The sequence below is a fragment of the Zerene cesonia genome, chromosome 4, assembly GCF_012273895.1.
Source record: "Zerene cesonia ecotype Mississippi chromosome 4, Zerene_cesonia_1.1, whole genome shotgun sequence".
Classification (NCBI taxonomy): domain Eukaryota; kingdom Metazoa; phylum Arthropoda; class Insecta; order Lepidoptera; family Pieridae; genus Zerene; species Zerene cesonia.
The window spans coordinates 1,495,276-1,506,573 of NC_052105.1; the positions used below are offsets into that span (position 1 = coordinate 1,495,276).

Genomic DNA, 11,298 nt, shown 5'->3' on the forward strand with positions numbered 1-11,298 from the left:
AAAGTGAGAAATAAGGTGTTTTCGTTCATTATTGTTTTCAGCATATATTAAAAATTATTTGTATGATAGATATATAATCCAATCGAGTACACGAAAAATATAGCACAAAGCGCCCCACGCTTTTTTCACAACAATACTAGTATTTTTCATTCATTATTATTTTCAGTTTATATTAAAAATTATTAACAACAATATTAGTATTTTTCGTTCATTATTGTTTTCAGCTTATATTAAAAATTATTTTATAGTTTTTAGTTTGATGTGCTTGAAAAGCGTGTTTTTTAGTTTTTTTAAACTATATTTTATTTTTAGAGATAGTACTGTTATATCAGTAAAAATACATTGCAAAATGTTTGCACTCAAAACGGGACAAATTACATAAAACAAGGGTAATTTTAATGTTTCCAAACATGAAAATAAATAAAAACTTGTAATCTTAATATATAAAAATCCAGTGTCATGATGTATGCTCCGAATGAACTCTTCACCAACTCAACCGATTTTGATTAAATTTGTCATTTTACGTGTAATTTGGTCCAACTTAAGATATAGGATAGTTTTTATTTCGATTTATTATCCCAATAATTCATAAACTTAATATTTTTATTTATTACTCAGCCACAGCAACGAATCGCCGGGTATGCTAGTAGATATACAATAATATAACATCTAATCAAAGTTTAAAATTGGCGTAGGTACGTAAACGAACGCGCTTTCAATATCTTAGAAAACATCTGCCTCCAGAAACTTATAACATTATTTCTTTAGCTACAGTACGTTTATGCAGAAACAAATCAATTTAGCCTCGCACCGACATCCACCTGAAAAACATTTAAGGTGTAATACGTAAAAGCCGTAACACGTAAAGTTAATTGATATTATCGACAAGAAACGTCGGCGAATGATACATCGTGTTGTGTCAGAACCGACCGGTGGCCGATTAATCATCGTAGAATGGGTTGGAAGACGCATGTGCGACCAATCTTACGCTTCATGCGTTTACCGCCTAATTCTTAGATGGAAGAGGGAATGCGAACGAATGTCAACTTTGTGTTTATCAGGATGGGTTTGAATTTAGATCGTATTGGGTAGAAAATTAAATAGTGCACATTTGGTAGATTTCCTTTTATTATTTTTTTTTTCATAGCCGTTGGGACGAATATTATAAATTGTCAGAATGGAGGAATATTATGTGATAAATGGACGCTTGGGTTCATGGGTACATGCTTTTAGGCACACCAATTCACACAAAAACCAAAATCTTATAAAACCTAAACCTAACAAATTTTACCTTCGATTTATGGTGAATTATAACCAAAATGCTCACAGGAAGCTGCTGCCTTCATTATCATCACCATTTTTAAAGTCCTTTAGCACTCTACACTTATTGATTGCTATCGCTAAAACTCTTTTAAAGGCCCGTATTCTTTTCCTCACCATCCCAGTCCATTCCTTTATTTCCATCGACAATCCTTTGCCTTATCCTTTATCGTTTAAAACCAAGCAAGGCATTTGCAACGGCCCTGCCTCTGCAAATGTTCATGGGCGGTGGTGATAGCTTACAATCAGGCGAAACACCACCTCACTTATCTGCTGTTATATAAAGCAAGATATGATTCTCAACGATAGATAATCCGCTACCTCTTATGACTAGCACACAGCCAACGGTCCATACGTCCGCCTTTACGTGCGAGTAGCCTTGTGACGGGTATATAGCGGCTGTCGTTGGAACATCACTATGATGTATTAATGCAGAGATTGTATGAGTTTTGCGCCACTTTAAATAACGATTATCAGTATCTTGGAAAAGTGTTTTAAAAGATAAGAGAATTTACTAATTCCGGGCTGTAAACATGATATTTGTCTACGCATACATTATAAAGAGGAAGAATTTGTATTTTTGTTTGTCTGTAGTGGATAAACTGATGTTAAGCGATAACTACCGACCATGAACATTCGCAGAGGTAGTGCCTATTATTATTCGCTATCCGTTTTTAAGGGGTAAGGAATAAGGAAAGTATTCATGATTGGAAAGAAGGAGTGGATTGGGAAGGGTGAGGAAAAGGAAACGGGCCTCCGGCCCCCCCAATCACCACACAAAACACAATAGCATGCTATTATTTCACGCCGCTTTTCTGTGGGGTGTGGTACATCCCCGGTGCGAGCTGGCCCAATTCATGCCGATGCATGCTCGACTCCCACATAAGATTTTATCATTTAATAGCATATTATGTGATAAAAACAAAAGAGCAGCCATAAAATATAAAGTTTTGTATAACCAGAGATAATATAATGTATGGCATTATATTATCTCTGGTTAGACAACTAAGTATAATTATAATATATAAAAACGTTTTCAACACGTCACCGTTAAAACCAAGAATTGTATTTTGAGTACAATTAAAATTGGAATTCATACGATTATATTATATACATTAATGATTTTTAAAATTCCAATCTTGTTCACTATTTAATGAATGACGTTTTAATACACGTGACTAATTCCTTAGGCAGATTCGTTCGTTCGTACATATAATATGTCGAATGAATCGTATTTAAAAAAAAGTAATCATAGTTCCTACAAAATCATATGAAGAAAAAAATATATAAGCACTGTAACTCAGACCTACAATTCAAGCCAAACATACTAAGCTAGAGTAGCGTATTATATCACGCTACGATATAAATTCGGTGCCTATAAAATGCAAGTAGCCCAAAGATGAGGTCGGGGGAAATAACGAAAAGATTTATATCTTCAGGAATTCTTCTTCTAAATATTTACATCGGAATTTTTCCTATTTTCTCGTGTAAGCATGACCCGAATCAACCGGATAGCTATTGGGAATTTAAATTTACTTTTATTGATGTAAAATGTATTATGTTTACATGACGATAAGCGGTTTAATTCAGTTCAATTTGGTCAGGACGATAATTCCAACTCAAGAATTTATGTAAATGTTAGAAAATGGTGGTTAATAATAAACTCAAAACATGTTTTATCATTCAAGTACCACCATTTCGAAAAGCAGTTTCTACAGAGAAGAGCATGCAAGATACTCAGTAGCTCAGTAGTATCAATAATTTCAATTGCAAATATGAACGATATATATAACGATACTCATTAGTCATTATAATTATTTGTAAATATCATAGAAAAAATCCGAGTGAACCTTTCTAGCCAAATCCAATCGACATTTGTGTGCCCAATGTATATAGGAAACTCGCACGCGAATTTACGGGTTTCTTTACTCTGCCTACATTATCGTTATTTCCCGATCATTCTACGCCATGGTTCGCTTCCAAAGGGTATTCAAAAGAGCAATCTCCACAGATAATGATAGTGTCAATGGGTAATAAAAGCTAAGCTCACATAATTCAGCCAACGCAGGCGTGTCGCTCACTCTCGTATATCATTTGTCGGATGCGGATACAGCGAAATATCCGTAGTTGCGTACTTCCCGCCTTTTTTAATGGATTTTTCGCAATTTCGAAATTAGTTTTTATACACGCTATTACCATGGAGGTTGGCGTGGTTTTGTTTTTTATTGATCAGTCTACAATCAGCTAGCGGTCGATGTTTTATTATATAGCCTATAGAACTTAGGGAACTCGAAAACTCAACGAAACAACAAAACTTTTGAAATCTTGTAAATTAGAAACCTGTTTATTAATTCAGAAACAAATCAACTTCCTAAATAAAATAATCCCCTTGTTTTTCTTCTTTTCTCCTTCAAAAAATATTTAACACTTCTTTTACCGGCGAATTAATGTATTGAATACCATTAAGTTTCAAACAGGTTAAACCGTTGCTACTAACGATCGGTATGTTTCGGATAACTGAATAATAGTAATATGGATCATCTAGCTGCGCCCCGCGGTTTCGTCCGCATAAGTCCGTATCTCGTAAGAATATCGGGATAAAAAGATGCCTATATGTTATTCCAGATGTCCAGCTGTTTACGTACTAAATTTCATTGCAATCGTTCTGTAGTTTTTGCGTGAAAAAGCAATAAACACACACACATCCTTACAAACTTTTTCATTTATAATATTAGTAGGAAGTAGGATAGTAGGAAAAGATAGGATAGGATTTAATTTGTCAGTGAAAATTAATTCAATGAATTAGTGATCATTAATTCATGTTAATGATCACTAAATTGGAATTCCTATTAACATGATGTTTTCTTTGGCTTTATTGTATTTTCCTCCAGATATCATAATTAAACAAACGCCGCAAATAAGGAGAATGAATACAATAAAACCAAAACGCTTATCATCGGATGACCTTATATGACACCTTAAAAATTTCTCGTCATCGTGTAATGTAGTGAATGTTTCCTTCTGAGCGCGAACCCGTGCTGCATTGCGTACTGTATGACGTCACAGCAAGCGCTGACGTCACACGATTTTGAATTTATGAATGAACGACTGTTGTGCTTTCCTGGTTCATTTTGTATGAGTATATTAAGAGTATAATTTTAAAACAATATGCTTTGCGGTTTGTTTTGTTATTATGTTATATTAAATTCTTAGTTTTATAGCACTAAAATGCTTAGTAAATTTTTTTTTGCCGCCTTCCGCCGAAAATTAAATCATAAGTAATAAAACGATAAATCATTTTAATCATACTCCAATTACAACTTAACTAAATAAATAAATAAACTTACTGACTGACTTACACTGACCTATCTTCCACTACAGTTAAGATAATTAACGTTTAATTCCCTGTTCCCCAAGGCAAACCAACTCAGATCTCACAAGCACTAACATAGTGCATAAATTAACAAGCAATTCCTATAAACAGGCCCAATGCATCCAACCCGAGTTAGCAACTAATTGGTTTATAACACCGTTGAACTTCTGGCGAACATTCATTATGACATTAGCCTGTTCTAAATTGCATTGTACCGTCCAACTCGCAATATTGGTATACTTGATGGAGTGTGTTAAAGTACTTGGATGCGTTATGCAATATATCAACAGTCAGGAGGCAAGCATACACGTTGGAACTTTAAATTTTATAAAACATGTGAGATTCTATATTCTGATATTTTTCGACTTAATTTTGTTTTTTATTGTATATAAATTAAAATAGTTAATAAAGAAAATAAGCAAATATATTTATGGATAGTAAATATCTGCATGGATTGTACGACGATTAAAAAATTAACTGCTACAGGCTGTTTCATATACACTATATACAGGATGTTTAACACAATTTTCAAACGAACAGACGCCACAAAATTACACAACACAACTCAAGAGCAGACATCACACTCACTTATTATACAGCACTATATCTGGCAGCCAAATGTGTTCAGACGGCACATAAAGCTCCTTCTGCCCGCCGTATTCCAGAGGGTCCCATTTGAATTTGTGATCTTCCCATTCCTGCAACAATTCTACCCACATTAAACGGCCAGTATCAACGTAAGCCGGTGGAATTTTTAGTAATAAGTGTTAATGGTTATGGTTATGATACGTTTATCTATTGATTATGAGTTGCGCTGGGGTACTCCCCACACACGTATACTTACTAGTATACGTGTGAATGAAACAGGTTACTGTTAATATTGTAATTTGCATCCAGTGTCGATTTTCTTTGCATTGCCAAGACTAAATTTATGAAAAAAAAAAAAATAACAAATGTAATTCTCATTTGATCGTAAATTTTAAATAGGTTCAATAACACTTATGTAGTAATTTGTATTACATATTATATGCTTAACCCTGTTTTGTTTAATTATACTTGGGGCTCACTGAAAATCGGTGCTAAGACGTTTTCATTTTTCAGGTGTACACTGAGTGATGTCCCCTTTTAATGGCAAAATGCTTCTCAGACACATTACTAATATGTTATTCTTTTGTATTGTATTCGTCCTTTTCATGTGAGGCTATGTGGGGGTAAATACATGTTTTTTTATTCAAAATTCAATTAAAAACATTAACATAACGTATTAAAAATGATATTTAACTGAAATGGAAATCGAATAATCTCATCATATTTATAATTTAATCTTAATTATTAATAAATTTACTTACATGCTCCAGCCATACGTTCGTTGTCAAAATTTGATCTTTAAGATTCTGAAACAACAGAAATAGAAAATCGTTTATAGCACACACTTATCAAATTCGTCATAACGTGTTTTTTACTTAAGCCATTCTTACGCCCGTAAATGTTTAAGACTCATTACAAAACCAAATCCAAGTCAATTGAACGACTAGGACCTGTTTAAAAATATACAGGGGTATAAAATAATGTACACTGAATACTTTTATTTTGTGCCCTAATATTCTTCTAAGCAGTTCTCCTGGGGGATAAATGATCCATCACTTTTTATAACTCGCCTGTACCCTACCAGTTACCGTGTCGCCAGGATATCATCAAATAAACCACTACGAACTGGATTGAAAATGAATAGCCTGACGTCAAGCGCAATGTATTGGTAAATTGGTATTACAATACACAATCATAAAATGTATTGTTTTGATCTTAATACTTTTAAAAGCTCTTAACCTCTGTACTCCCCTCCCAGCCCAAATATAACGCAGTGATACGAAAAATTCGTAGAAAAACTGCCCCGATAAAATTTAACAACGCTACAAAAGTAGGTTACTTAACTCGGTCGCATTTATGGCATTCTACTTCCCTGCTATAGAGCAATCGATCCCAATTCTTGGGCCCGGGCCAAATATCCCCGGGGCCATCAAAATTAATATAAACATAGCTAAATAACGGATTACCCAATGGCTAGGGATTAATGTAATGAGATGAGGGGAAACGCGATGGACGCCGAAGGAATTTTTCAGAAATCACACTAAGCTACGAGGAACTATTCAATCTATCAAATTATTCGAATAAAATATAGGCAGCTAAAGGATCATTCAATGAGATACGATTTGAAGTAAACATATTACCGTATCATAGACTTGCATTTCATTTCTTATTGTGAAAAGATCTCCTTATAAATGCTGAAACCCGAGATAAATTAGCTTTAGAGTAATGTTAAATTGGTATTAGATGGTTTAAGTATTAAAAATAAGCACACAAAAAATTTAGAATCTCTTTCGTTTATACGATTTAAAATAAAGAGACAAGTTACAAAAATAATTGAACAAAAGGACCTTTCGTCCAGTACGCAGCACGGCTCATAATAAATAAAGGAGACGGACAGTCTGACATGTCCTAAATAAAACGTGACAAACAACCGACAGTCCGATACCTACGTTATTCGAATAGTCCTTAATTGTCCAGTACTTAGATACTTCTATATTATGTTTACTTCTTAATGTCCATTGAATGTCTATGAATTGAATGAATGTATTTCTTTGTATTAATTTTTTATGGTTAGTGCAGGTCCGAAACGCATAACTGGTCAAAATATTTTTGGGTGACAAACATATTTTTACTAACAATTTTGGAGGATAATAAACCAGTAATATTCGAATTATTGTAAACCAATGAAATAATAAATCATTGAACACATTCATATTATTGGTAAATGTGTTAGAGACAACCCGTCTTTTGGTTTTTTTAATTTGTTAGCATAAAATATAACAGATAATTTAATTATTATATTGCAATTGTCATCCATTATATATCTCACTTATTAATCTCCATAAACTATCACAAAATTCAAATACCCTTTCCAGCAGCCAATTTCAATTTATATTAACCAAATGAGCTACGAAAAAGGCAATTTTAGAAGCAAGAAAGAATATAAAATTTTACAACGTCCATACATCCAGGGGCCGACAGTGATACATTTTGACCTACAATGTTAATGGTGGCTGCAACGAGCACCAGATGGCGGGTTGTCAGGTTGTTAAGTAAGCGTTTTGAGGTAAATCACGTTATTCTATTAAATCTACATATTTATTGTCTATATTCCTTGTGTTTTATCGGAGGCAAATATTGTATTCTTAGAAAATAGAGATTTAACGATGAAAGACGAAAATGCCTTTAATTCTAAATCGGCATTTTCAATATTATAATATAGAGACTTAAGTTTGTAATTACATAAAGCTGAAGCGCTTGAGTGTTTGTTCGAACGCGCTAATTTCAGAAACTACTGGACCGATTAAAAAAATTCTTTCACCGTTTGATGTATACGTAATCTCTGAGTGCAATCGGCTACCACTAAGTAAGTAAGTTAAGCATACATGCCTTATATCCAATGTAAATTAAAACTTTCCGGAATAAAATTGAAAGAACTGGCCATCATTAAAATTGTGTTCTTCTTCACATTGATTCAAAGAAGATAATTCCTTAAGCGAGTTTTCCAATATTTGGAACTTTTAGCTTGTCTTCACTTAGTATATAGGTATTTTCGATTGATAACCCGCATGATCAAACCATAGAAAAGGAAGCGCTCATACTGCATTAGAAAACAATAAAAAATTCATAGCATACTCATGTGCACAATAAATTTTACGTCTCCTAATTTACAGCTTTTTTATACATTGCGGAATGCGGATGTATCAAAGAAACTGCTGTTCAAGGTTTTGAAATGTTACTATTAGAACATGCTTATCTCGAGATTGAGATTTCTCGGCCTTTCTTTATCTTGATAGTCTCTTAACAGAGACATTACTGCAATTGACCAGAAGATATCCGAAAACCTATATTCAATGTTCATGTTTCAAATGCCTTAAATAACAACCAAGATAAGCACGGAGGCAAGTCTCGTCTAAGCCGGGCAAAGCTGGGACGCACAGCCAGCTCTAATAGATGTCTCGAAGTCAGCGCACTCAACCGTTAAACCGATACAATCAGCTCCAAATGCACTCAGAATAAGAGCCACCTCGTTACTAAACAAACAATTAAGACAAGTTCAATCAGTGAAGTGCCATTGAAGAACTTGACTTGATCTCCAATCCCTTAATTGTTTTGTTTTGCGGAGACGTATTTGAATAAATTGGACCATGGCCCTTAAGGTTTTATGGAGCCAGAACTCTGTATAAGCCAGGTGAACAAATTGTTGAAGACAAAATTGATTTTTTTCCAGGATTCGTGCCTTCTTATTATTTTTTGCCATTTGGCAAAAATTTAATTATTTTAAATTACACAATTCATATTACTGTGAATGCAAAAATAAATATGTACTGTGAATTATATTTCCACGTCTGAGTGAATTATGACGAATTTTTATATAAATAGAGCTGAAATATTTGGATTATATTATTTATGCTGCGTCGTGATATAATCTATATGGCAATCGGGCTATAAGACTGTCAAAATTCCCAGTTACAGACTACTATTTACTTTAAGGACTATTTGTAGAAAGTTTACTTATCTCTGCGCAGGTTATTGGAGTTGCTATGAAAATTGCATTTATCCAAACCAACCGTATTTCAAAACAATTATCCTGGATTGCAATTTTGCCAACATATGAGTTATGACCCTACCCATTTCATGGAAACGAAACGCGTCTATTATGACGTCATATCGTCTTCTCTAAAATAAACATTCACAGGAAAAAAACATCAGCATCCTTGTCATAAGAAAAATATTTTACATTCAAACAACGTCACCAGTTCCTACAGGTACGCGGGAAATGTTAAGTTAACACGAGGAATGTTAACTATGGCACAAAGAGACCCCTTTCAAAGTGACGGTTTATTTCAGTGTCTGCGTCATACATATTAAAGAGCATGTACATTTCGTGCCATGAAGAAAGTGAAAATTTTGTACGGAAGTTTGTAAACTCGGTAACTGAAGTTGTTTTCGTAGTCTATGGTTGCTTTAAAGTTATCTAGAAGTGAGCATTTATGAAGTTTATAAAATATATTTTATCAAAATATATATAGTATAATAACTTACATATAAGCGAAATATTCTATTAATAAATAATTATCTAATATTTTAATTTGTGAAAATTGCTCGCTTGTTTTTGATTTATGCCTATAAAGGCATATAGGTATTAAATACATATATACATATAGAAGCTTATACTTTTTAATGACGAAAAAAGGACGTTGTCAAGTCGACGTTCATACTAGCTGTTCGCCCCGGCTTCGCCCATGTTACACATGTAGCCTATGTCATGTTACACATATAGTCTAGTCTTATTTCCTTGGATATATCCTATACTTGGATAAATCCTATTTCATGTGAATAAGGGTAAAAAAAGGGTGATGATTATTTGGGCGGTTACATTTTTTGTGTCAAAAAGTTTTTATAGAGAATATCTTTCGTAAAGGTTTTAAAAGAAGTTGTTGCCTTTGAATAATACTTATATATAGTGAAATGTACTTCAGAAGGCCATTCTTTTGTGATAAATAAAAGTTTTTGATGAATATGTAGTAGTTTTAGCACGTTTACCCTAATTTATAGCATAATGATCTCGATATAATTATTATCATACTTAAATCACTTACGGAAGGTAAGTGTTACGGTCTTTCATGTCTATCATGTAGCTCTAAATACTAAATTAAAGCATTTGTAATAATATAAAAAGAAAAATTAAAAAAAGAAAATTCTATTGAATTTAATGTGGGTTGTTGGTATTAAACAAGATATAACAAGATGACAAGAAAGACTAACAAATCAACATATGTACTTCATAACATACATGCCCAGTATAATAAGGTAATGTAATCATTTATTGGTATATTTTCATCATGAATTTGAAGAAGAACATATAAATCTACTCATAATTGTTTAATTAAGTATTAAAGATAACAATTAACATAATTTTGTAAAATAAAACTTACCAAATCAATCAGTTGCGACAGCCTCAAGCCGAGTTTCACCAGCACTGTATTGTTGTTTTTATCAACTGGTCGTATCAGCCTATTGTAATTACTAAGCAAATCATCATAAAGCCTTTTAGCATCTGGGTTTGCGAAAACATCACCCGTGATGAACGAAAACAATGTCATCAATACGAACTTCATGTTAAATGTTTACTGCTACACCATTATTAAATAACACATTAATACATTAATCAAATATTATGTTAATAATGAGGCAAAAATACGATATAAGATTATTATTTGAGAAAATTGACAGCTCCACCCGCGAAGCGTGCGCGAGGTGAGCGCCTCTACTGGAAGTTTTTAGAACCAAATTTGTTGTATTGCGCCGACTCCGAGATTTGAAGTGGGCATAGAATATAAATATATATACTATATATTTTTTATGTTAGAGAATAATATGTAGATTCAAATATAGTTATTATTAGATTGTATTTCAATCAACGTGTGTAGAATTTTGTAAGCTGTTTATTTTTTAATGATAAATTACAAAAACAGACATTTAAAATTATATTCAATGCAGGGTAATAAATATGC

General features: G+C 33.0%; 1 protein-coding gene across 1 annotated transcript in view; it reads right to left on the bottom strand.

Moving 5' to 3' along the window:
• Positions 1–11,035, bottom strand: part of LOC119839612 (acetylcholine receptor subunit alpha-like 2) — an 18,664-nt gene extending 7,629 nt beyond the window's left edge. Inside the window, exons 1-3 of the mRNA XM_038365999.1 lie at positions 10,720–11,035; positions 6,043–6,087; positions 5,282–5,391 (exon numbers count right to left, since the gene is read on the bottom strand). Coding sequence (XP_038221927.1) covers positions 5,282–5,391; positions 6,043–6,087; positions 10,720–10,902 — 338 coding nt within the window. The 5' untranslated portion in view covers positions 10,903–11,035. The remainder of the gene's footprint in view (positions 1–5,281; positions 5,392–6,042; positions 6,088–10,719) is intronic.
• Between the last annotated feature and the right edge of the window lie 263 nt (positions 11,036–11,298).